Source organism: Drosophila ananassae, chromosome 2R (assembly GCF_017639315.1).
Source record: "Drosophila ananassae strain 14024-0371.13 chromosome 2R, ASM1763931v2, whole genome shotgun sequence".
Lineage (NCBI taxonomy): Eukaryota > Metazoa > Arthropoda > Insecta > Diptera > Drosophilidae > Drosophila > Drosophila ananassae.
This window is the reverse complement of record NC_057928.1, coordinates 8,490,650-8,517,127: the sequence shown is the minus strand read 5'-3', so window position 1 is coordinate 8,517,127 and position 26,478 is coordinate 8,490,650. Positions and strand designations below refer to the sequence as shown.

Here is a 26,478-nt window from a genome sequence, read left to right as displayed (position 1 = left end):
TATAAATGGTAAAAAAAATAATTAAATAAAACTGACAGATACTTTTCAACTATGCCATCCACTGTGCGTTTGACTCTCTGTGTGGCTTCATTCATGCCATATTCCCGGTGCACGCATGCTCCAAACAGAGACTTAAGCGGCAGGCGACCTTTCTACCAAGTTTCAGACCGAAACAGTTCTCAGTTCTGATTGGAACGTCGCTCGGTTTGGTAGTAATTTTTTGAGTTTTCGGTTTTTTGGTATTCCGTGCTCGGTTCTAAGACTTTTCCTCTCTTTTCAACCCCCCTGACCCTCATGGCCCCTGGGCCCTCGGCCGCGACCCGGTAAAAAATAAAGAAGAGGAACCTGCGAGTGCCCAAAACGTAAACTTTTCATTGATTTTCCCAGGCTAATTTAAGTTTATGGATATATAACCAATGCCTAAATATAAATACACCCAACAAATGTGTTTCATCTATAAGTAGACTAGATTTAAAGGTAAGTTCAAGTGCTGCTGACACCTCTAAAATAACAAAAAACAAAAAAATCAATGACCGAAATGTGCATGTGTCCGCCTTGACCGCAGTAGGCTCCATATTGTGTTTCTCTCTCTTGGCCAACCTCCTTGGCCTCTTCCTTGCCTCTTCTTATTTGGCCAAACCTGATTTGACCCGGCGAAAAAGAAAACTGTCTATAAAATCAATACAATGGCCTAAACTTACTTATATTGCATAATAAAAGCACGTATCTTTTTGCGAACACAAAGGAACTGAACCTACTTTTTAAGATTTATTGCCAGCACTTGTGGGGATAGCCAAGAGATTGCCAAGAGAACCTTACAGATCGATATGCTGTCTTGTTCTTATTAGAATATTAAATATTTTTTAAAATATCTGTAGATCATATTTTATGGCATGTTTTTTGGACGTCTGCAGTGTCCAAAGTATATTGTAATCGCCTTATAGGTTCTCGACCAGATGTCTGGGTGCAAAGTTTCGCCTTCGGACTGATAAAGGCTTCCCCTTGTTGTTTCTTTCTGCTTCTGTCTTGGATTCCGAGTCTTATCAGCCATACCAACGCTAGAGGGATGCGCTCCACTGGCCTCTCCAGACAGGGAATGTGGGTGAAGTGGGTCGGTCTGTTCGGTGGCTGGACATTTGTGCCACAAAAGCAGTGTGGGGCAAAACAAAAGAGGATTAAATAAAAGCTCAGTGCTACAAAAAAATGTTGCCATTTCTGCAGTGAAGAGCTTCAAAAAAATATCAAATATCAAGCTTAAAATACGAGATTTAAATCAAAACAAATGGAATGTAATAGATTCTTAAAGACCCTACTTTTCCGGGAGAAACCCACTGATAAAAACCTGTTCTGACAAACTAATTGATATTTAAGGTGCACCTTTTCAAATAAACCGACTGAGAACATTCTCATGCAACAATTAATGTCGTAATTAACATACGAGTTTCAAACAATATTTCTAATCTTTCACATTGCATGGGGAAAACACACACGAACTTACAATATGGCTAAAAATCAAAAGCATGTTTGCATTTTTAAATGGGGAAATTCTAAAATTAAATATGCAATTCTATCAAACCGGTTTATTAACTAATAAAGTCAGTTTAAGTTGCAGGTGCTTATGTTTAAGGTCAAAAATGCAGGAAATCATAAGCAACTATTTAAATTAAATGGGAAAAACATTTTCAACGGAATAATTTTACTTTTTAGCTTGTACAAAAATGTATGCTCATCTACAATGTAATAAACCCACTAATTGCTACTTATTTTTAAGAAATTATCGCATTTAACTAACCCTACATTAAACTAAAAACCCTTTTAAAGCGCATTTATGTTTCTATATTGCCAACTTTTAAGTACATATAGTATGTAGGTCTAAGTCGTATGGCTTTATTTTAATTGCACTTTTGAGTGTTTATACTAAGAGGCTGATAAGATGGCTTCAATTCAAAACATAGCAGATAAAGTAATAATTTCCGAGCTGACGGACAAGTGTTTCATTCATAACAAAAAAATATATATGCAGTCTTAAACTTTTGGGGTACAATCAGTGGACTTTGACTAATGATTTCATATAACTCATTTGTTCATCTCAAGAAAAAATATAGAACTTTATAAATTTTTGAAAATAAAAGCCTTTTAATTGTTATCACTTGACTTGCCGCCAAAAGAGCCATCAATTATCTATATCCATAAAAATTATAGACCCATACATATGGTGCGATATATGCATATAGATTACCCAGTAATTATGCAGCAAATTGATGTTATTTGTCGTTTATTGTGGTTTTGGCCTCTGGTTCAGCTTGATTGCATTCCGTGAACTTGGGAATTTATAATTTTCAAACCCCCGACAATTGCATGTTTCCCAATAAACCTACAATTATATAATCTTTATTAATTTATTATTCAAAAGAAAACTGATGTATGCACTTTTATTGATTTCAGGCGATACTTTTGCGGGCAATCATTAAGCTAAACACGTAACATTTTCTCAGGTAGCAACATACAACCCAATAGCAGCAACACCAATAAATAGAAATAAATTCAAATAAAAACGATGACGCCGGAGAAATCAATTTTAGCCTATGTCAACCATTTGATAGTCAGCAATTTTTCATATTTCTGTAAGTATCAGATCGAAAGAGGTATTGTTATGACAGGATTTTGAAGACAATATAATAGTTTTTCAATCCTACAATTATTTCAAATACTTAAAGTAATTTAAATAAATATATTACCAATTTCTAGGGGATGAGATTGATGGCTATCTGTATTATTTGGGCGGCACTTTGGGAACCATCACCCTCAGCAGCCTGGCAGCCAGCGTGGCCTACTACTTTGCAACTCGACCTGTGCCGGAACAACCATTAGTGCCTCTGGAAAACCAGTCCCCATTGCTAGAGGTAATTCGTAAACCATTTCATTAACTTTAGAAGTGATCACATTAATTTCATCATCAATTAGTCAATGGGGAATTGTTTGTCTTGAATTATCTGTTTTATTTCCGTGCTCAGGTCTCAGGTATGTTCTATTTAAACGTATCCCCTGATGGCATATGGGCCAAAAAAATAAACCCCCAAAAATCGAGAAAAAATCCTTTGATGTGCCAGAAAACCGTGTGCACATGTCCACAATCACGTTGAGTGCGATTACGATGGGGAGATATCCCAAAAAGATACTGATTCTGGTTCGTTGTTGTCGTCACATGATTTTCTCGCATTTTCACCATTTCGATTTCCATTTTCGCCTTGTCGGCCTTTGTTCTTGACGGTAGTGGCAGAGTCTTGGCCTGCCAACAATGACGTGTTCGCCACCGTGGTCCAAAAACGATCAAAAATAGATCGGGCCAGAATCCCACGCTCTAATTGAATGATTCTACAAGAGCAAAGAAACTATGTACTGCCTCTTGCCAAGACTGCAACATTCTCGCTGATAAATTATCAAATGACAGCGGCACGACAATAATAAATCTTGTCATGGCTCAATTGGCATTTTCCCCTAATTAGTCGCCTGTTCTCTCAATTTCGATCTATGCAAAAATTTTCGAACAAAACCCCACCCACCGTCGAACAATTGTCAGTGGCATTTCCTATATCTGACACTAGCCGGCATTTATTTGGCCAAAAATTCTTTCAGTTGCAAGGAATTTTTCCTTTTTGTGTCTATGGATGTCGTGTAAATAAACAAATATTGACAAAATACCATATTTCCACTGAAAGTTGGAAGGCTAAAATAGCAAACAAAAATGTAGGGAGGGGCTAAGGGTTGATGTCACAGTGGAACGAGATTAATTCGATTGTTAATTACGTTAATTAAATATTAATTAAATGGTTTAGCCAGAATTTTCTCTTAGGCTACATCACTTATAATTTTCATTGCTCACTTTTGGGGGTATTTAAAGTATTTCAAAATGGCTACTCTCTCGTTTTATAAACAAGTCTCCTTTAATATATAAAATTTAAAAGCCATATCCCCTCTTTTCTCTCTTAGCCATGTAACAAAAATTGACAAAAACCTGAATAAACCAATTCTCAATAAAAATAACAAACAATGAAAACAAAACAATAAGGAAATGTCAGACTTTTGACATGACAGGGACAACCTGTCTGCTTATGACCGGGTATAGATATGTACAAATAAAAATAATGTGCATTCTGAACTGCATAATTCTGAATGTTCAGACTGGTCTAGCAACTGCACCAACAAGCATTTGGCACACTCTTAACCAAATGCGTTTATAGACGGCTTTTCAATGGACTACTCGCATGAACACTAAGGCGGCTAATGAGCGCAAATGGAAGTGCAAATGACACGATAAATATGTGTGAGGTAGAATTGGCATGTGCCAATTTTTTATTTATGTTTAAAATGATTTCATACAATATTCATAACAAAATAAACAGATTCAGTAATTCTGAGATAATTTAATGAAATAAAAATATATCTTTTAGTCATGTAAATATTTAAAAATTCAACAATCCGACTAATATCTGACCAAATAAAATTTCATCATAAATCCAATCCATTGCTTTCTATTTGGTTTAAAATCAAAAAGTAAACAAAAGTCTTTTTTATTTTTAGTTTTGACTAAAAAGAGGGCGTGGCTCTCCGTTATAGGCCATAAATCGAAAAATCATATAGAAAAAAATTAAAGAGTTGAAAATTGGCTGTCAGTAGCATTACTGCCTCACCTCTGCACTTTTATTTGTAGCCCAGTTTTTTGTATTTGTTAATTATTTAACGTCACATGGCGTTTTCGATCGCGTGTATTAAAAGGAGGACTGGTGGGCGAATACACAGACAACAGACAGTCGGACAACTTGATCAAGAAAAAAACAAAAAAAATAGATATAGCAAAGAGAACCGTTTAATATCAAAATAAGTAAACTTAAACGAATTAAATTCCTAGGCGAACGCTGCATTCTTTTTCGTAATATCCCCGAATATCCCCTTCGATCCTCAGAATCTCAGATTCTCTGGTCTTCTCGGTTTCTCGCTCTCTCATTCCCAAAACGAAAAGTGGATTCTTCGGGCCGGCCAAAATCATTTTTAGCCACGACCAATATTTTACTTTTGCCATTCAGTTCGAAATTCAACATCGTGTCGCGCGGATCGTGGCGAGCTCAAAACCTATATAATATTTTTCAATTTAAAAAAAAAAGTCTCAAAAGAAAAGAAAAACGAGCAAAAGTCACACCAACATAATGTACATATCGCTTATATATATCTTTGAAACAACCGTATTTTTTTATAAATAATAGCTCGTGTATACTAAACAACCGAAAAATAAAGAGCGAAAAAAACGCACGACAATTTGCAACAAATTGACAAAAATACAAGCGTTTAATCTCATTACGTAAAGCACAAGACTCACCAAAAAAAAAATAATGAAAAGTTCTTTTCAAAAAAGTGAAATCGAAAATAACGAAGAATTATTTGAAAATCTTCTCATGGAAAATCGATTTGCCAAAAGTGTCAAAGTTCCGTCGCTGTCGTCGTCGTTGCCCCTGGGCCATGTGAACTCATTCCCTCAAGTTCAAGTTCACCAAAGTTTCTATACATAAAACATCTAAGGAAAACCACCAAGCCATGGGCCGAAAAAAACACAAACATAAAACATACAAATTACTAATTTTAGGATAAAATTTGTTTCCAATTTAATTTGATGAATGTTTGCGTTTGAATGAGTCTGGTTTCCCATTGTAAACAGCTTAACCTGAGTTGATATTTACGATGCTTCACCATTTCGCCATAAAATTTTATAGTTGTTTGTATTTAGAAAGAAAGCAATGGATTTTCTATTTTCCCAACCAGCCACAACAATTTCAGGCCATGTGGTCTAAGGAATTTCGTACTTGTTCCAAAACTCATTATTTTGTAATGGTATTCAATAGAACTATCATCTAGCAGAGAGAGAATCTAAGTAAAAACAGAAATTACTTAAGAACCATTTTTAGAAAATAAGCCAGAAATTTCAAAAACTCTGTGTTTTTATTTCTTAAAATCTCAAATAACCAAATAAATCAAGAATCATAATAAATGTCAAAGAAATACATAGTTTTCAGTACCACTTCAACCTCCGAAGAGACAAGTCGTATTAGGACAGCATCGATCGCACGTTCGTAAAACCTATTGAACTTATCAGCAAAAGTTGAAAAACAAATATTAAGCACAAAACAAAACCTAAAAAACAACAACAAAAAACACACCATTTCTTACCACTCGGGCGCAAGCCCTTTACAAACAACCATGCACGAGCCACCAGACATACCTAAATACACTACGAGATCGTATCAACTAGGAGAACCCAAATTCATTGTCATCAAAAGTAAAAATGAATCCTCATTTAAAACTGTTTCACCTTTCATCATCGAGAAATCTGTGGACTTTGCCTGCGGAGGAAGAGTTGAATCTGTCAAAAAAACCAGAGACGGCGGTCTTTTGATAAAAACAAAAAACAACACACAAGCCACCAAACTTCTAAAACTTACCAAAATCGCAGATATGGAAATAACAGCTACCGAACACAAGACACTTAATTTTTCAAAAGGCGTTATCTACTGTAATGACCTTAGATATATAGACGAAGAAACAATCCTTCGAGAGCTAAAACCACAGAAAGTAATTGAAGTAAAAAAAATAATGAAGAGACAAAACACCATCAATAACACCAACACCAACAACTACAACAACACCAACAACTACAGAAACACCATCAACCACAACACCAACCACAACAACAACCCCAACAACAACAACCTAATAGAAACCGGACTCATAATAATTACATTCGAAACCCATCAACTCCCTGAAATACTGCGTGTCGGCTATGAAACGGTTCGCGTACGCAACTACATACCTCTCCCACTGCGTTGCAGGAAGTGCCTCCGCTTCGGACACCCTGCACCCATATGCAAGAGCACCGAAAAATGTTTAAACTGCTCAGACGAAAAACACACCAGCGAAGGAGAACTCTGCAAAAACGAAAAAAAATGCCTAAATTGCGTAAACAATCCGGAAATAAACTCCCAACACAGCCCTTTGGACCGCAATTGCCCCACATTCCTTAAACAAAAGGAACTCACTGCCATAAAAACCACCGAAAAAGTCGACCATAGAACTGCTCTGGGTATATACTTTGAGCGACACGGATACAAAACAAAAAACACTTATGCAAATACACTCACAAAAACCACAACCACAAATACGCTCCAAAAACCTTTAAATACACTCCCATCAACATCTTCTAATGCACAAACTACATCCATATCCTGCGATCACAACCAAACTAACACACCATCAACCTCATCTGCACCAACCAAAACTACACCTGCACCGGAAAAAATTCTCCAAAACCACGACCAGGACGACACCGAAGCCATGGAAACGGACAACACGAACCCCACCAGAATATCAACCTCATACGGATCTCAACTCACAAAGGATCTTAAACTAAAAATTTTCCCTAAAGATAAGTCTAACCCTCTTTGTACTAACTTCAAACCAACAAAATCAAAAACCAAATCCTCCAACAAAAACAAACAAACCACTAACAGCGACAGCGAATCGGTTTAAAACCCACAGATCTCCCATTCTTTAAGGTTTAACCTTAGAACCCCTAACTCTACTAGAATGTCACTAATTACAATTCAATGGAACATTCAAGGATACACTAATAACTATAATAATCTCCTTATCCTGATAAAAAAATTCTCTCCGCACATCATTACACTTCAAGAAACACACATACAATACACTAACAATATACCAACTCCAATAAATTACACACTACTAACAAACATAGCCACCAATAGATTTGGCGGCGTAGCGATATTAGTACACAAGTCAATTCAATATTCTATAGTAAACATTCCAAACGACCTTGAAGCTCTAGCAATACACATAAAATCCAAAAAAAACATGCTCATAAAGACAACATACATTGCACCAAACAGAACCTTCACAAACCAAATCCTTGAAGACACTTTGTTCAATAACCAAACACCATCACTGATACTAGGAGACTTTAACGGATGGCACCCTGCCTGGGGTTCCCCAAAAGCTAATTCCCGAGGGAAAACAATACAACAATCCATTGACAACACACAGCTAATCTTACTAAATGACAAATCCCCCACACATTTCTCAACACACAACACATACACACATATTGACCTTTCACTCTGCTCAGCAACACTAGCCCCACACGCCAAGTGGGAAATACTTAATGATCTCCACGGCAGCGACCATTTCCCGATAGTTATCTCTCTATTTCCTCCAAACACGATAAACAAATTCTCAAAACCATTTTTTATATCAAAAAAAGCCAACTGGGAGCAATTCCAGACTCTTACACACATAAATAACGAAATATTCCCCACTTCATTAAACGTCAACAAAGAAGCCGCACAACTTAACAAAATTATATTACACAGCGCAAACATTTCCATCCCACAAACATCAACAAATACAAAGCCCTACACGGTTCCTTGGTGGAACAAAAAACTAGCACAGTTAAAAAAAGAAAAAAAATTAGCTTGGAAAGAACTTAATCGCAACATCAACCTTACAAATATTATAAATTACAGACGCTTAAATGCCAAATACAAATTCGAAATTAAAAAAAGTAAAAGCGAAGCTTCCAACTCCTTTACATCCACCATTCAACCAGAAACTCCTTCATCCAAAATATGGAGCAACATAAGGCGTTTCTGCGGGCTTAACCCAAGCAAACAAATTCATGCCATACATAATCCCAATAACAACACAACAACAACAGATACTCTCAAAATAGCCAACTCCCTCTCGCAACACTTCTCAGATCTCTCAAGCGACCTAAACTTCTCTGATCAATTCCGAAATAACAAATACAAAATCAACTCAACCAATTATACACCGACCTCAACAGCCAAAAATATCGAGGGAAACATAACTCTTCTTGAATTAATAGCAGCACTACAAACACTTAAAGGATCCACTCCAGGATTAAACAGAATTTCTTACGAAATGATACGCAATAGCTCCCTTACCACAAAAAACAGAATAACAAACCTCTTTAACCAAATTTTCGACAGCCACATACCTCAAGCCTACAAAATAAGCTTAGTCATACCCATACTTAAACCTAAAACCGACAAAACAAACATCTCTTCATACAGACCCATTTCCCTCAACTGCTGCCTAGCAAAAACATTAGACAAAATCATAGCGAAAAGACTATGGTGGTATGTAACCCACAACAATTTCTTAAATACAAACCAATTCGGCTTTAAAAAAGGCAAATCGACTTCGGATAGTCTCCTATACGTAGACCATCTCATAACGAAGTCAAAGAGACACACCTCCCTCGTCACTCTTGACTTTTCAAGAGCCTTTGATCGAGTAGGTGTGCACACTATAATTGACCAACTCCAGGAATGGAAAATAGGCCCTAGAATAATCAATTATGTCAAAAATTTCATGCTGAAACGTAAAATAATTGTTAAAGTCGGTGCGCATATGTCAAACTCACTCCCATTATCCAACGGTATCCCACAAGGATCACCTATATCGGTAATCCTATTTCTCATCGCATACAATAAACTCTCAAACATAATATCTTTACACAGAGAAATTAAATTTAACGCATACGCCGATGATTTTTTCCTCATTATAAACTTCAAAAACAACAAAAACCTTAATTTCAACCTAGACAACATATTACATGACATAAACAGCTGGTGCTCATACTCAGGGGCATCTTTATCCTTAGCTAAATGCCAACACCTCCATATTTGCCAAAAGCACAGTTGCACTAGCACCATAAGCTGCAGCAATACACCAATACAACAAGTAACAGCACTCAAAATCTTAGGGATAACCATAAACAGTAAATACAAATGGGACACACACATAAAATCACTACTTCCATCACTACACCAAAAAACGAATATTATAAAATGCCTCTCCAACCCCAAATTCAATTGCAACACACAAACACTACTCCACGTCGCGAAAGCAACAGTCATAGCAAAAATGGAATATGGACTGTTTCTATACGGACAGGCTCCAAAAAGCGTGCTAAACAAAATAAAAACACAATTTAACACTGCAATCCGTCTAGCCCTTGGTGCCTACCGAACCACACCCATACATAACTTGCTATATGAAGCCAACATCCTCCCATTAGAGCAAAAACGGGACCTTCAAACAGCCAAACTCATAAAAAACCTTATATTCTCCAGAGATACACCAATACACAAACTTGTCAAACCAAATAAACCAAAAAAGAACCCATCAATCATAGAACGCACAATAAACCTTGGCCAAACCCTAAACCTACCCTACGAACCAGTTAAACTACAGAAATACCAGCCACCTTGGGATCTCCCAAACCTCATAGACACAACATTTAGAGTACACAAAAAACAAACCACTCCACCAGACACATACAGGAAACTATACGAACATACCAAAGACAGCCATAAAAAACACAAATTCATATTTACGGACGGATCAAAAATGAACTCCACTGTAACATATGCTATCACAACAGAGACATATATTATTAAATATGGAATCCTACCCCCACACTCATCAGTACTATCCGCAGAAATAATAGCCATATTAGTAGCGATAGACAATGTCAAAAACACTAGGGGAAAGTTTATGATCTGCTCTGACTCTCTCTCAGCAATTGACGCCATAAAAAACACGAACAACAACAATTTTTACGCCAACAAAATCAGATCACTCCTTACAAAGCTAGCCCCAAAAATTAAACTATTGTGGATCCCTGGTCATGTAGGTATAGCAGGCAACGAACTAGCCGACCAAACAGCAAAATCGACATGGAATATGCCCCTGATTTACACCCCAAACATCAATTTAACAGACATAAACAGACATTTAAAACTAGAATTCACAACAAGAAATAAACTAAACATAGAACAATGCAATCAATGGTACAAAAACATTAACAAAGACAATTCAAACATCGACAGTTATTGCAGATCCTTCCATCCCAAATCAAGCAGATTAGATCAAATTAAAATAACTCGCCTCAGACTAGGACACACTAAACTCACACACGAGCACTACTTTAACCATAACCAAACCTCACCTTGCCCCTTCTGCCAAGGCGACAATTCCATACTACACTTATTTAATTCATGCCCATCACTCCTCCCTATAAAACTATCCATCTTTAAAAATACAAACCCATTAAATCTCCTTAACGAACTCAACCCTGATAATTTAGAAAAAATCTTAATATTTTTAAAAATTTCAAACCTATACCACAAAATTTAAAAACACTCAAAATGTACATAAATAAAATCTACCAACTAAGTAGCCTAAAAACAACAAACAATATGTAACCATACTAATAGACTTAAATATCATTAACCTTAAAAGCCGAAGGCCTTGCCGCCAGCGCTTTACCAACTAAGTTAGTCTAGTTTTGTAAACTTCTCTATCTTTAATAATAAATAAATAAATAAATACATAGTTGAGTTATGAGATTATATTATATATTCTATAGATTATATAGAAAAGTTTAGCCAAACAATAGGCATTTTGAAAAAAGCTGTCTCCACCTGGACAAATAATTAAAAAATAATCCCCAACGACCTTCAAATTCCTGCATATTTCTTTTGTTTTTTTTTGCTGAAAGTATGCTGCTGTATGCTAGGGATATGTAGCAGCTCCTGATCCATTGTTTCATTCATTTATTTCTCTTGATTTTAGTGGCAGCCACAAGTACCATAACTCAACGATGAATTGCTCATTGAAGAAAATGTTTGCACTCTGCCAATTGCCTCAAGGCATCCCAATGAGGCCCGAAACGCGTTTCCCCCATGACTCAGTTTTTGATCATCACTCGGGGATCATTTCTTTTTTATATTTTTTTGCAAAAGAAAACTCATTTTATTTTAGTATGTGTGAGAAATTGTTTTTATTTTTTGCTCATTTTTTTCTATTTCGTGTTATGCGGCCACACACACGGTTTCTCATAGATAACAACAGAGTGGAACGGTTTTACCCCCAAACGAACTATTTTTAAATTAATTTGGGGCAGGCCAAGCAAAAGCAACAGACGACGCCTTGTCGATATTGTTGGCTTTCTTCTCGTGTCTTGGTCTTTTCTCCCTTATTCTTGTCTTTACCCCTCTACATATAGCGACTGTCCTGCATCTGCCAATATTGAATAATTATAAACAAAATTAAATTGGCTGCAATCGACCGGAAAATATTTAAACGGACAGCCAGGCGTCATAATTATGCTTTGGTTTTTTGACTTTTGGCTTGGTCTCTGATGCGTTTCGAATTTTTCAAATATTTTTGGGGAATATTTTTTTTTCAAGTAAAATTTTATAGTTTTCTAAGTGGTTTAGGATATCAAAAATCGAATAGTCTCTGGGGTATACTAAATTTATTCTTTTCAAAAGCTTTTTTCGAAAAGAATAAACAAATAACATTTTAAAAACTTTATTCTGCAATAGTCTGTAATGGTTTCTAATAAGTTTTCTTTAATTTCCAAACCCAAATCTTATGTAAACATTTTCCATCTGCTTATTCCAATTATCTCTGTAAATTTTCAAATAAAAGGTATATTTTTAAAAGCACTAATTAGCATTTAATCGGTTATGAAATACGCTTAACAAGCGGTATAATTGAAAATAAATATTTCGGTGGGGCAAGTCGAACGGATGACTTCCCTGGCAACGACAATGGCCCCCATAACCGCCAATTGGCCAATAAAATGCGTTTAAAATCGGTTTTTTGCAAGTGTTTCTCTGCCTCTTTATAGTCGCTTGGAAAATGTGCATATTAAATGCCAGATGAAATCTGAACGATCCACAAAGGAAAACTAAATCCAACAGAGTGTTAAATAGCCTGTACTAAAAATTAATCATAAAAAGGATATACGAGTGAGAAGGAAATCATGTCTTGTTGCGGTCAAATAACCAGTATACGAGTACCCATCGAACTTAGCAATCAGAGCGATGTGCTCAAGGTAACTTTACAAAATAAACGATAAAAAAAAAAAATAAGTAATAGCACCCGTAACATCAGCTTAACTAAGCAATAACTAATATATACTTTCGCTTTTCTGTTACTTTATTTTTCACACATTTACTGGGACTAGATCATATATGATCATCGATTAGATATCCACAAGAGGGTAGGCCCCATGTGCCCTTCGGGGTATGCTCTAAAATATTAACACAATAACTTAGTTTTCAACTCTCGTGCGTCATCCCTCGAAAAATACAATAAACAATTGGAACATTTAATTGGAAAGCACTTTTAATCTGTGGAAAACAATTATTTATGAAAATACATTTGCATTTCGCTCATTAAATTCAGCCGGCAAAAATAAACAAACTAACTTTTAAGATCCTTCCCCCTGGCCCCATCCCGATTCCAGAGTGTATTTTCATATTCGTTCTTGTACATCAACACTTTTGGCCATTCCGGGGCTTTCATTCACAGCTGTTAACCATAAAGGAAGTGCTCTATATATTCCCCACAAACATATATTAAATTAATCCAATGGGTAATGGGTTCCCCATGGAACTTACTTTTCGGCGCCATGAAAGAAATTCCGCCGATTGATGGGTTTATGTCTCTGGCCTCAAAATAAACCATATATCATAGTGTTCGGATTTATAAATTCGAAATGTTATTGATTTTAATTAAATAATAGGGTGTGATTTATTCTTCGGGCTAACCAGAAATAAACACATCAAGTGAAATGGGTTTTTTAATAGCTTATATGTAGAGTCCAAAGGTCTTATGAGAAAAACAAATTGCAATCATACTATAGATTCTTTATGAAGGTATCAGTGTGGTTTTGAATGATGGGAATTACCTAAAAATATAATACTTATTTATTCCAATATTCAAAGGAACTAATCTAGACAAACCATTCCCGAAAGCTATGTATATTATTGTTAAACGTTTATCCTTGCTGTTTTTAAATCCCAAACCTTAATTCTGTTTCCCAAATTCTATCGCAATATCTGTCACTCATTGCATGTCCTCGATTTCTCTCTGTTTCTTTTGGGGTCACCTCACTCGCATTGCAGGGTCCAGAACAAATACACGTCTCCAAGTTCTACAAGGAGTCCAAGAATGGAAAATTCGTATCCTACATCACAGAGAATGTCCGCACTTTGTACCAGACGTTCCGCGAAGGTGCCTATGCCTCCAATAATGGACCATGTCTTGGATGGCGCGAAACCCTAACATCTCCATATCAGGTAAGAGTTTAGGTCATAAACTAAAAGTTACAATTACTCTATATAAATAACAATTTTTATAAGGGAAATAGATTTTCAAACATTGTAAACTTTAAGAAAACTTATGCTTAACATAAATTAATTAGAGTTTCCTGAGAATCATAGCAATAGAATCTTAGAACTTATGGAGATAATTGTTCTATTTTTAAAAAGAAAACATCAACAGTTTACTACAAATATTAAATATTATATTTATTTTTCCCTAACTGTAGTGGATCAACTATGACGAAGCCCTGCTGCGAGCCAAGAACTTTGGAGCCGGAATGCTGGCCCTCGGAGCTCGACCCAAACAGTTGATTGGCATCTACTCGCAAAACAGGCCAGAATGGATCCTCTACGAGCAGGGCTGCTACTCCTTCTCCTTGGTGGTGGTTCCATTGTACGACACCCTGGGTCCCGATGCCTGTGCCTTCATCATCCGTCAGACGGAGATGTCCATTGTGGTGGTAGAGGACGACGGCAAGGCGGCCATGTTGCTGGAAAAGGCGCCGCGCAGCCTGAAGATCATTGTGGCCATAAAGCCCATCCGCCAGACGACTCTGGAGCGGGCTAGGAGTCGGGGCATACAGATCTTCTCCTTCATCGATGTGGAGAAGCTGGGAGCCAAGGGCAATCACCCGGAGGTACCGCCCACGACGGAGGATCTATGCACGGTCTGCTATACGTCCGGAACGACGGGTAACCCCAAGGGCGTGATGCTCACCCACGGCAACGTAGTGGCCGGCGTCTGTTCTGTGATCCTTCAGATGGGTGACCATCGTATCCGGGCCGGTGATGTCATGGTTTCCTTCCTGCCCTTGGCCCACATGTTCGAGCGGTGCTGTGAAAACGGAATGTACTACGTGGGCGGTTGTGTCGGCTTCTATTCGGGGGACATCAAGGAGCTGACCAACGACCTGAAGATGCTGAAGCCCACGGTAATGCCGGCAGTGCCTCGTCTTCTGAATCGCGTATACGACAAGATCCAGAATGATATTTCCGCTTCCGGTCTGAAGCGGGGTCTCTTCAACATGGCTATGCGCGCCAAGGAGAAGGAGATCGCCCGCGGTGTCCTGAGGCGAAATGGATGCTGGGACAAGTTGGTCTTCAAAAAGGTGCATCAGGCCTTTGGCGGTAACCTTCGTCTCATGGTCGTCGGCTCGGCTCCTCTGGCTGGTAATGTTTTAACCTTCATGCGCTGTGCTTTGGGTTGCTTGGTCCTGGAAGGATACGGTCAGACGGAGTGCACCGGTGCCATAACCCTCACCGTTCAGGGTGATCATGTGCCCAATCATGTGGGGCCACCCGTGTCCTGTAATGCTGTGAAACTGGTGGATGTGCCAGAGATGGAGTACTTTGCCAATCAGAATACGGGCGAGGTGTGTGTGCGAGGATCAAATGTGTTCCATGGGTAAGAAAATCTTTTTAGGAGAATAAAGTGAATAGTTATGATAAATATTTGAATTTTCAGTTACTATAAGGATCCGGAGAAGACGGCGGAAGCCATAGACTCCGAGGGCTGGCATCATACTGGCGATGTGGGCATGTGGCTTCCAAATGGAACTCTACGGATCATAGATCGTCGCAAGCACATCTTCAAGCTCAGCCAGGGCGAGTATATAGTGCCCGAGAAAATCGAGAATATCTATACTCTCAGCCAATATGTTAATCAAGTATATGTCTATGGAGAGAGCTTAAAGGTGGGTTTTTGAATTAAAATTATTTTATAAAATCTTAAAAGTTTTTAATAATATTTTTCAGAGCTGCATTATCGCTGTTGTTGTACCTGATGTCGATGTACTGAAGCAATGGGCCACGGAAAACAATGTCCGCGGCACACTCTCCGTCCTGTGCAATAATAAGAATGTCAAGGAACTGATCATGAACGACATGCTGAACTGGGGTAAACAGAGCGGACTCAAGTCATTCGAACAGGTCACATATATATACTGCTTATAAGCAGGAAAATAACTAACAATCTCTGTACTTTCCAGGTTAAAGATGTCTATCTGCATCCGGATCCTTTCTCGGTGCAAAATGGTTTACTTACGCCCACATTCAAAGCCAAGAGGCCGCAGTTGAAGAGCTACTTTAAGCCTCAGCTAGAGGATATGTATAAACACCTGGATTAAAGCAATACTATATAGAAACCAACATCGAATCAAACTCAAGAATAACAAGTAAAAAGGGAAAGCATTCAAGGACTTACAGATATATGCCTATACCATATTAAACTGATGATAACAAAGACTACAGATATACAGATGAAGAAAGCTGACGAGCTGGAAGAATAACAGTCTAATTTTGTAGTTTCGTCAATTCTTAGCCATTAAGAAAAGCGCAAGATATAGTACACCAGATATAGATACACACACTTTCAAAAACTGACACACATTTTGACAGCCGCATTTTTTATATAATTTAATCGAACAGCGATCCCTAACCAATATGTTATAAATTATATATTACCCTTCCACACATACGATCTAGTTCAAAGCGAATAGAACACGATTGCTGCGTAGTCTGAACCAAAACATATATAACTAACATATTGAGCAAATTGAATTAAACGAAAGCTTTAATTAACTATCTTAAACTACATCGGCGTTAGTTGGAAAGTAAACTTTTAAAATTATATTAGGCACAAAACACTATGAGAATTATGTTCAACGCAAGTGCTGAGGAATTTATTGAAAATGAAGAGGGGGAATCTAAACTAAAAAGCAGATCTAACTTAATAATAATAAATGTATAAATCAGATCCACTTCTTTGGACTGCACAGTCTGCCTTACAAAAACCAAAAAAATACAAAATTAAAACATACAAAATTGATCAAAAAATGCTAGAAAACTTTTTCTTCTTAAGTGCTAAAAGGTAATAAAGCATTAAAGTAAAACTATAAACTAATTTCCTTATGTAGATATAAAAAAAGAGAATTCAAATTATGATTTGAAATAAAAACAACTAAAAATAACACGTTTTTTGACTTTCTTTAAAAAAAAAAACAATGTTTTCAAAATACTGTTTTTTGAGTTTGGCGTTGCCATATGTGGGCAAAATTCAAACCCTTTTTTTTGTGGCGTTGCCTAACCTTCCCAACTTCATAGATTTCAAAATAAAAAACATTTTTCATAATTTCTATCGAATCGCTTTAACTTTTAATACAAACTTTTCATCTTAAAGGCGCATTCAGTGTTTTTTTAATTTAATTTAATTTAATGACATTCAATTCAGCTTAATTCGTTTAGTGGCTACGGCTCTTGGAATGCAAGACAAGAAAATCATTTGAAACAAAATTTAAAAAATCATTTCAGACTTCAGTGAGTTATCTTGTAGTTTTCGTTATGAATTGCATTATGCTCTAATTAAAATGTACAAATATGTTTAGTCGTTTCTCGGGGTAGGGTCTTAGCTAAATATTAATCAAGTGTGTATCCATCGATATTAGACTTAAATTCACTAAAATCGTTTCTTTAACTACGCGTGGATCACAGCTCGCCGTGCTTGGGCTCATGTGGCGGCGTTGAGGCAGTGGTGACGGCCGGATCGTTCGATGAAGGATACTCATCGTCCGTCGACTCCCGACCATGGGAGTTCTCGTGATCCTCGACCCGAGCCAACAGTGTCTTCAGCTCCGCATCGTAGTCCTTCCACTCGGGCACAATCCTCTGGGCAGCCGTCAGTTTAGCCTCCTTGGTCTGCGGATTGTTGCACAGATCGATCACCTTGGCACTCTTAAAGGAACTGTCGCTGCACCATGTCTGGCACCACAACCAATCGTCGGGCAGTGACTTAATGGCCACCTGGTGGATCATATTGTTGGGCAAATCCTGATCCAGATTGGACAAACTGTTCGGATCCTGGCTGAGGGCCTGGTATTGACCCCGAAGCCTGTCACCAGCTGCAATCTTGCGGAATCGCTTCAAGTCCACCACATACAGAGCAGATATGTGATACCTTCGGCCCATCAAGTGACTGCGCCAGTAGCCCTGTTTCCAGAACCTGAAGCCCTCCATCTCCTTACGCGAATCACAGAAGGGTGTGTAGGCATAGGGAGCTCCTCCAAGATCCAGATCATACAGCTCCTTGATATCCGTTCGAACAATCGCATCGGCATCCACGAAAATGATTTTTCGCACATTCAGCGGGAAGAGCACATCCAGGAAGAGAATCTTATAGCCCCAAATGGTACGCTGTTTCTCCGTCTGCTGGTGCAGCCAACGCGGCCACTTGTATTGGACCAGTTCGTACTGGAAGTTATATTCACTGGCCATGTGGGGCAGGAAATCGGTGAACTGCGGGGAGAGGTAGTTCTTCAGGAACCAGAACTTCACCGGGGATTTCGTGTGCTTCAGCAGCGAGACCATCATAATCCGCAAAAGACGCTCATACAGATGGCCTGATGCCACTGAGAAGATGTTAATGGTTTCCGTATCCTCGTCGGTGGCTGCCTGGTTGCTGTTGGAGCCACCAAAGCTGCTGGCGATGCTGTTCCAAATTCCCGATTGCCCTTGCTGTTCGTTGTCATCCGAAAGGAGTTCCGCCTGCTGCATACCCGGCTTCTTCGAAACCCGTAATTTGATCACGTGAGAGCGCAGCGAGGTGATCAAAGCCTGAACATCGTTGGTTCCCGCGGCGTGGTGAGTGTTGACGCCCTCCACGTGACTTATGCCATAGATATCCGTGGACTTTCCTTCACGCAATCGCAGCGACCAGGCTCCTGGGTTGGCTTTAAGTTGGAAGTAGCCCAGATTGGCCATCACAATGGTGTCTACTAGAGTGGGCTGGCTCTGAGTGCCCAAAACCAACTGCAATCCCCTGGGAGGAGCTCCACTGGAGGCATCAAAGCAATGGCCCTCCAACAAGAGATATTCCAGATCGAATTCGCTGTGCACGGGTCCACCGATGTCGGTTAGTTTTATGTTGTCCAGATCGTAAACGGCACGGACTGCTTCCACAAGCCAGTTCTCCGGAACCTGGAGCTGTTGAGTCAGCAGAGGATTGGCCGGTAGTCCACTGAACTTCGCCAGAGGTCCCTCAGACCTTCCGCCATTAACCTCGAACTGAACTTCTGGTTCGACTACATATCTGTAGAAGTTCTTCACCGGCATATCGCTGTGCTGGGGCACGGGAATCAGATAGAGGTTCAACTGGCAGTTGAGCACCTGGCGCAGCAGGATTAAGATTGGTGTCAGCTTCTGGGCTGCTCGGGAGGCGGGATCCAAAACAGCAACAATATCAAAGTGGGGGAGCTTTTCCTGCTTTGGAGGCAGCTTCACCACCGAATGATCGGATTTCAAGTCAGTGGGCAGCTTGAAACGGGTCTTGGTTTGCCTGGGCAGCAGGCTGGCGTAGAGTTTAAGCAGGGTATCGCTGGTGAACTGATCGCTGACATCTTGAGCGGATTCCTTAAGGACCTGCCGCACCTTATCGCCATATTGCAGGGAGCTGAACCTGGCCAGCAAGGCAAAATCAGCACTATCGAAGGTCTCTTCGGAAGAGAGAGGACCATAGAGTCGCCCATTTCCAATAACCAGACGCTGGGATTTGTTCAAACCCAAAACCCGCTGAGCATACACCCTCAGCATCTTCAGATGGAGCTCAGTGGAGCCTAGTATATCCTCCAGTTGCGATGGTATTTCAATCTTCTCCTTCGGCTTCTTCAACCACTTGAGAACCTGCTCAGTGGCCTGAGTTGGCGACAGCGCTTGCATAGCGGCCCAAACCAAGCGATTAAGATTCTTCTTATCCGCTCCAGCACTTTCCGTGTTGGGAATAAAAGCCAGACGGACACTCTCGCCACCCTGGACATATTCCAAGGCATGTGTGAGCAGAGATCTGCCCTCCTCCTCGTTTAAGTCGGCAAACACCCAGAGAGTTAGGAACTGCAATGATGAGCGACCAATCTTCTCCGTGGACTTCTTTCCGCCAAAGTACTTGAGATTCTCCATTAAAGTGGCAGTCATGTCGCGGTTGGAGAGCTTGTTCAAGGCAGCCACATTGCCCAGATTGCTGTAGGCCACGCCATTGATATCCAGATACTTGACATCCTCCTGACTGAGGATCCTCTGGTTGAGTCGAGGCATGACATGCGGCTGGTTCATCAGGTAATCGATGGCCACATCGTTGTCCGTCATGTCGCCCTTGTAAACAGCTTTCTGCAGATTGGAGGTGTGACTCATGATCTCGGTGAAAATGGCCTCCTCGAAGTCGCTATCGGCTGTCACAATATTCGATGGCATGGGAACACCATTCATGAGGGCTTGTGGTTGGCCCTTATCCGGGAATCCAAGCCGCTGGATGAACTCGGCAGCCAACTCCCTGCCGTAATCATAGGTGCCATCCTCATCCAAGAACTCCTCGGCCTTGGACAAGGATAGAGTAGAGAACTCCTTTGACAGCTGCTTCACTATATCCTTCTTTTTCACCACCTTGGTCTCCCCAACAGCGGCATAAATATCCGTGAGGAAACTCAACGCAGCCCGGGCCTCTTTCTTCTGACTCACATAGTTGAAGGCGCAGGTTATGGCAATGTAATCCTCCAGATTATCCTTGTTAGCATCCCTGGCATCGAAAACTATACCCAGGCGGATGGGAGCCTGATGGATGACGAAGGATTCAGACAGCTTTATTACACTTCTGGCCAAGGGTTGGAGGACATCAACTACCAGCACCAAGTTGAATACATTCTTCCTGATGTTTCGCAACATTCCGGGGAATGTGGGACGCAGGAGATCCATCACAGATGCAGGCCAACGCCGGTACTGAGCGTCATTTTCAATATCATTGATCCACTGAACAGCTGTATCACGAATGTCGATGGCGAACTCCTTTTTGCTGGAAGCTGTGAGATCTAGGGCTAGTAAAGAACTGGCCAGATTGCCGCGGACATTGTTGCTGTGCAGACTTTCCAGCACGCGCATCTCCGAGCGAAGAGTTTCCACCAGGGAGTACAAATCCATGGTGTCAGCATCGAAGAAGAGTCCGTTTATGAAAAGAGCTCCATCTGGCGGCGCCACATTCAAGCTCCTGCCAAACACCTCGGTATTGTGCTTGACCTCTGTCCTCAGAGAATCGGTTACTTTGTGAGCCAAAAGAGTGCGGGCCAGCATAGGGAAATTATGGGAAATGTACTGCAGAATCTGAAGAGTTTCGTCGCCCTGAATTTCCGCCACAGCTGCGGCAGCTTGCAGACCCAGATCCTGGAACTCCCATGCCTTCAGCTGTGCAATTTCGTCGTTGCCCTGCAAAAGTCGTTGGCGCAACTGATCCAAAGCCCTTTTCAGTGTGGGATGCTTCTGCTTTAGGATTTTGAAATCGAAGCCTTGGACATCTGATTCGTTAGACAGATCATCGGAGTCGTCAGAAGACGAGCCCGCCTCTGGCTTGGGTGCATCATCCTGGCTCTTATACTCCGTCGATTTTAAGTGAAGTTCCACGCCGTAGCCTGAGAGCCTCACAGGACGCTTGTCTGTGCTAGCCAACTGATGCCGCAAGATATATCGTATCTTGCCACTGTTAGCCTCCTTTTCCAACAGCTTGTGGTAGGTACGGAACTGAGAGCTTCCCAGATCGCCGTATAAAACCACAGTGCGAGTGTTGTTCTCGCTGCCAGGGAAGATGTGATCGAAGCTGTAGGTTACCACCGGCGCATCCAGGCTCTCCTTGGCCAGCGGCAGTCCCAATTTTTTCTGCAACTCCGCGTAACTGCAGGCCAACTCGGTGCCAACCTGGGCAAAAGTGGAACCGTCACAGGCGCCGCCGCTCCTCAACTCCTGGGCCAATTGAAAGTGCGTCTGGATACGCGGCGTCAAACTGTGCGTGGAGACCACCAGCTTGAGTAGAGGCAGTTGGGGCGAGCTGACATGGCTCTTGACCAACTCCAAGGCAGCGTTGTACTGCTGCGACTCCGTATCTATAAGGAATGATTGTTTATTATTATTACAGAAAAGTCAAACTCTCTTCATCACCAACCATATTCGTTCAGAGCCGTGTCCAGTTTGGTGACTCCCTGGACATAGTCCCAGAAGAGGCCTGCTTGTTCGTCAGCTAGATATTCGGCAACCTCCAGATAAAGTGGCGTCTGCGTCCACTTGGCATTAATTAGAGTCGTAATGGGGTAGCTCTTGCTCGATTCCGCAGAAATCGGCGAATATAGTGCCAAGAGCACCACAGACACACACAACGCCGCAGCACGTAACATTGTTTCCTTTCGTTTTCTACGTGTTTTTCGACACGCACATAACGGAAAAGCAAACACCCAAGAACCTTATGCTTCACCGGCTAAGTTTTTTCAATTTTCACCAGTTTTCAACTGGCTTTGGGCCACTTTTTTTAATTAAATTTAGAACTGATGTGGCGTTTAACCGGCTGTCGCGTAATGGGCCCAAAGTTCTTGCAAGAAATTATCGATAACAAAAATACCAGATTGGTATACTGACTATATTTGCTAGTATCTTTTATGGTTGATTTGAAAACTTAAAAATAACGAGCGGTTGAATGATGTAGCCTTGGCCTGCACCAAACTAACTGCCAGCTGCAACGTGCTGTCCGAGGTGTGGATCGCCGCCTTGCAGAGCCTATGCAGCGGAAGCAAGCGTCCCCGGTACCCGCATCTGGGCCAGGGAGGTCAGGTGGACATCGGGCAGACCAAGACGCATAACTCCCTGGCCGTGTTGCAATAGACGATTTCCATATGGAGGAAGTCGTGCTTCCAGAAGCGTTGAAGGCTACTCATAAACCCAAACCCTTCACTTGGGTAGTGGCGCCTTTGATCGCGGAGCTGACGCCGGCGGTGCAGGGGAGGATCTTGCGAGTGGCGGGCCAAGTGCTCGAGAACATGAACTTTGGGGAAGCTTTGGAGAAGTATCCAAGTCGTCGAGAGGGAAAACTTTAGTTTAGAACCCGGGGAAATTGCTTTCATAGTAACAGTTCAGTTGGTCGACAGAAAAAACATAAAAAATTCAGGGTGGTTTTGCAAACATTTATTTTAAATTAAACTAGAAAACATTTAAAGAAAATACAAGGGAAAATGTCTGTAAGCAATTCGATGGGCGCCATTATAAGGGCATATCTTAGCGGTGTGGATCCTATGACGTTTGAGGCACTTTTGAATGAAATATCTATCAGTTTTGGCATACCCCAGAACGAAATCCGCAAGAGTGTTCAAGAAGCTCTTGTGTTTGGAGTTCAGTGGTCATTGATCGTAAAAGTTGGAAACCGTTTTACTCTCCCAAAGCCAAGCAATCACAGTCAAAGTTTACAAGAAACCATTGACATCGTTCTTCGAGAGGACAGCAATAGAGCCAATCTTGATGAAGAAACGAGCGACGAATCATTACAGACACTAAAAATGAGAAGGTGAATGACATTTTCAAAATTAAACGCTGTAGAAATTGTAGCAATTTAGGATGCTGTTAAAGTTCAAGACAATATCTATGTTCATAAAATTAAAAATAACTTTGGAAAGGATTTATGGACCATGCCATAAAAAGGATTAAAACCCATAACACTTTTTTACTTTTTCCAACAATATTTCTAAGCTGTTTAGAAATCAAAAACTGATAAAATTCTAATTTATAAAAATACCAATAAATTTCGAAGTTTTTACAATATTAAAAAATACTTCTTTTTGATCCATTTTGAGAAAAAAATTATGTCATTCTTCAATTTGGGAATGATATTTAAATGAGTATTTACTTTATAAAATATTATTTTCCTCGTGGACTAAAATAAAGTAAAATTTTTTAAAACCATTTTCTAATCTTAAAACCGTTACGGTCTTTACCTATCGATATTTAAATACCAAAACTATCCGTTTGCGAAGTACCTTTGCAACCTACAGGCACTCTAATCCAATTGTTTACAAAAGTTTCAGCGCGAAATATTATTCGCATATAATTGTTTATATATATTCGCCAATGAAATACACTTTAGAAGGAAACAATGCAAGAGGTTTGCTACAAGACAAAATTAGCGTGCTTATAATAAAGTTTACTGCATATTTCAGTCATTGCCAAAGCCGTGCAATCCCTTTCAAAGGTGGGAAAGGAGATGTTTATTGAAATTGACCAACAGGGCTTACAAATGAGGGCCATAAATGCCACACAATCGGCAGTTGGTAGTATTTTCTTCAAACGTTCCATGTTTGAGATATTTGACATGCCGCCGAACTCAGATTTCTATTGCAAGATATCCATGAAAGGATGTTTGGCAGTGTTCCGTAATATGAATGAGGTAAGAGAAGTAATCCCATGTTCCGGCTTTTTAACGAAGATTTAAAAATGTTTTAGGTTGAATACTGCGAACTTAACGTAGTTGACGACCAAACCAACCTGAAAGTTAATCTGCGTTGCAAGTTGGAGACAACAAAAGAGGCCACCATATCCATCATAGACGACCAGAACATCAACACCAACATTGATACGGATCCACGACCAAATGTGTATGTTTAATAGGGTTATACCTTTTATTTTAATTACCATTCTCACATTGATGCTTTCAGAATTCGTGGTGAACACAAATTGTTTACTGATATATCGAATAACTTTAATACCACAGAGGAAGAACTAACGCTGGAGGCCAACTCCCGCAGCTTAGTGGCTAAAAACTACATAGAAGGAGCTAGAGTTAACGATAAATTTATGAGAACCCAACTGAAACTGAAGCCAAGTGAATTCGATCAATACCAAGTGACGAATGAAACAATCATTACATTTTGTATCAAAGAGCTACGCGCCTTTCTCCTCTTTGCCGAGTGTTTGAATGCCTCGCTCTCATTGGAGTTTGACGATGCGGGAAGACCCCTTTTAATAAAGATCAAAAAGCATGGCGAGATTGAGTGCTTGTTGATCATGTCCACTCTTTCGCCAGAGGATGTGAGTTTCTCTGACGATTACTGTCAAAGGGATTTGACGGCTCGAGATGGAGATGAGCCGCTGGAAACATCAAAGAGAAAGAGTAAAAAACCAGAACCACCGCCAAAAACAAACAAACGCAAGAGCAGCGCTCCGGAACCGGCTAGATCTCAACCAAAACGAAGATTGGCCGAAAGTGACCACGAAACGAGTATAGAGACACCTCTGTTTCAGTTCCGGAACTCCGAGGCGCCGTCTGTGCAACAGCCCAGGAATTTGGCTGAGGTGGATACCGTGGATTTAATTGAGTGTGAGGCTGATGAGGAAGCTCTGATGCTGGCCGCCGCAGATGCTGCTCTGGAGGCCACCTTAGCACCCAATGTGCCCCAAGTTCCTAACAGTACAGAGGTTTGCTTCTACAACTCTGATGATCCGCCGACCACTCAGATGCCCCAACTGCCAGCCTCCTCCTCTGATGATGATGAAACCATTCCACAGTCACCTCAACGCGAGACCAGAGTGCGAGCGATATTCTCCAGGTGTTTCCAAAGCACTTATGTTCCCCGGGAGCCATCGCCAAATAGTCAGGCCTTTGCGCCCAATTCGGATACAGAAGATTAGCCTAGATTTGATCGTTTATTAGTAAATACAGATTGAAAATCAAATAGCTTTCTGGATATTTATGTGTGGAAGAAAGCTGCTGGTCATGACAGAAGCTACCCTCGATTGAAGTTCCTGAGCATTTTTCTGAGCTTGTTGTAATGATGTAAGTGCCGATTGGAGATTGATCTGGGATTTGATGAGCATTTGATCCGTTGTGACCAGTTGCTTAGATGCACTCACAACAAAGCTTCGGGTGAAAGCGGTGAGAGATCTCCAAATGGCTATATTGTTTTCAACTAGAAAATTTTTGTTCATTTAAACATGTTATGTTAATAATTATTTGGTGCTTTACTCAGTTTACGCTGGAGGAGATTATTCCGGTAAATGGAGGCCATGCTGTTCACCTGGGTGCTTCTGCGCTGTTCGTAGATGTCTTCGTCGTCGTCTTCATCTTCTGAAGCTTCCCCTGGAACCTCGGCGGCAAAAATCTATAAAAATGATTGCTTTTAGAAAATCAATCGTTTTGAATTCAACTCTTTTCTGACCTTGTGCTTGTCCTGCAGCTCCTCATCGGATTCTGAAGCCTCACCGCTTACCAAATCAGCCATGACAACAGGTATTTACAAAAAGAAAACAATTACGAAGGTAAACAAACAAAGTAATGTGGCAACTCTTGCCCAGGATGCCGGATTGGTTTCAGCATCAACAGCTGTTTACATGAGCGTACCCAAAAGGGGTGCACTTAATTTTACAA

The 26,478-nt window shown here is 40.3% G+C and overlaps 4 protein-coding genes across 9 annotated transcripts; 2 read left to right on the top strand and 2 right to left on the bottom strand.

Annotated features, from left to right (window-relative positions):
* Positions 1-160: 160 nt before the first annotated feature.
* Positions 161-17,236, top strand: LOC6493669 (long-chain-fatty-acid--CoA ligase 5). 6 transcript variants are annotated; one of them, XM_032454703.2, is made up of 9 exons: positions 161-323; positions 388-477; positions 2,446-2,624; positions 2,749-2,903; positions 14,073-14,246; positions 14,498-15,675; positions 15,736-15,964; positions 16,026-16,199; positions 16,259-17,236. In XM_032454703.2, exons 3-9 carry the CDS (start codon positions 2,558-2,560, stop codon positions 16,394-16,396), a joined length of 2,115 nt encoding a protein of 704 aa, XP_032310594.1. In that variant the 5' UTR covers positions 161-323; positions 388-477; positions 2,446-2,557; the 3' UTR covers positions 16,397-17,236. The 6 variants fall into 6 exon arrangements, with proteins under 6 accessions (XP_032310594.1, XP_001958193.1, XP_044570866.1 ...); XM_001958157.4 differs by having other exon boundaries at positions 161-477; XM_014909004.3 differs by lacking the exons at positions 161-323; positions 388-477; positions 2,446-2,624; positions 2,749-2,903 and adding exons at positions 4,870-5,206; positions 12,791-12,997; positions 13,130-13,165.
* Positions 17,237-17,474: 238 nt separating this feature from the next.
* Positions 17,475-22,673, bottom strand: LOC6506288 (UDP-glucose:glycoprotein glucosyltransferase). Its single transcript, XM_001958158.4, has 2 exons — positions 22,240-22,673; positions 17,475-22,180 (listed from the first exon to the last, which is right to left on the bottom strand). Exons 1-2 carry the CDS (start codon positions 22,466-22,468, stop codon positions 17,754-17,756), a joined length of 4,656 nt encoding a protein of 1,551 aa, XP_001958194.1. The 5' UTR covers positions 22,469-22,673; the 3' UTR covers positions 17,475-17,753.
* Positions 22,674-24,013: 1,340 nt separating this feature from the next.
* Positions 24,014-25,786, top strand: LOC6493670 (cell cycle checkpoint control protein RAD9A). Its single transcript, XM_001958159.4, has 4 exons — positions 24,014-24,219; positions 24,275-24,501; positions 24,558-24,709; positions 24,770-25,786. Exons 1-4 carry the CDS (start codon positions 24,186-24,188, stop codon positions 25,740-25,742), a joined length of 1,386 nt encoding a protein of 461 aa, XP_001958195.1. The 5' UTR covers positions 24,014-24,185; the 3' UTR covers positions 25,743-25,786.
* On the bottom strand, positions 25,739-26,424 carry LOC6506286 (biogenesis of lysosome-related organelles complex 1 subunit 3). The gene is made up of 3 exons (XM_001958160.4): positions 26,270-26,424; positions 26,077-26,212; positions 25,739-26,020 (listed from the first exon to the last, which is right to left on the bottom strand). Exons 1-3 carry the CDS (start codon positions 26,330-26,332, stop codon positions 25,782-25,784), a joined length of 438 nt encoding a protein of 145 aa, XP_001958196.2. The 5' UTR covers positions 26,333-26,424; the 3' UTR covers positions 25,739-25,781.
* Positions 26,425-26,478: the final 54 nt, after the last annotated feature.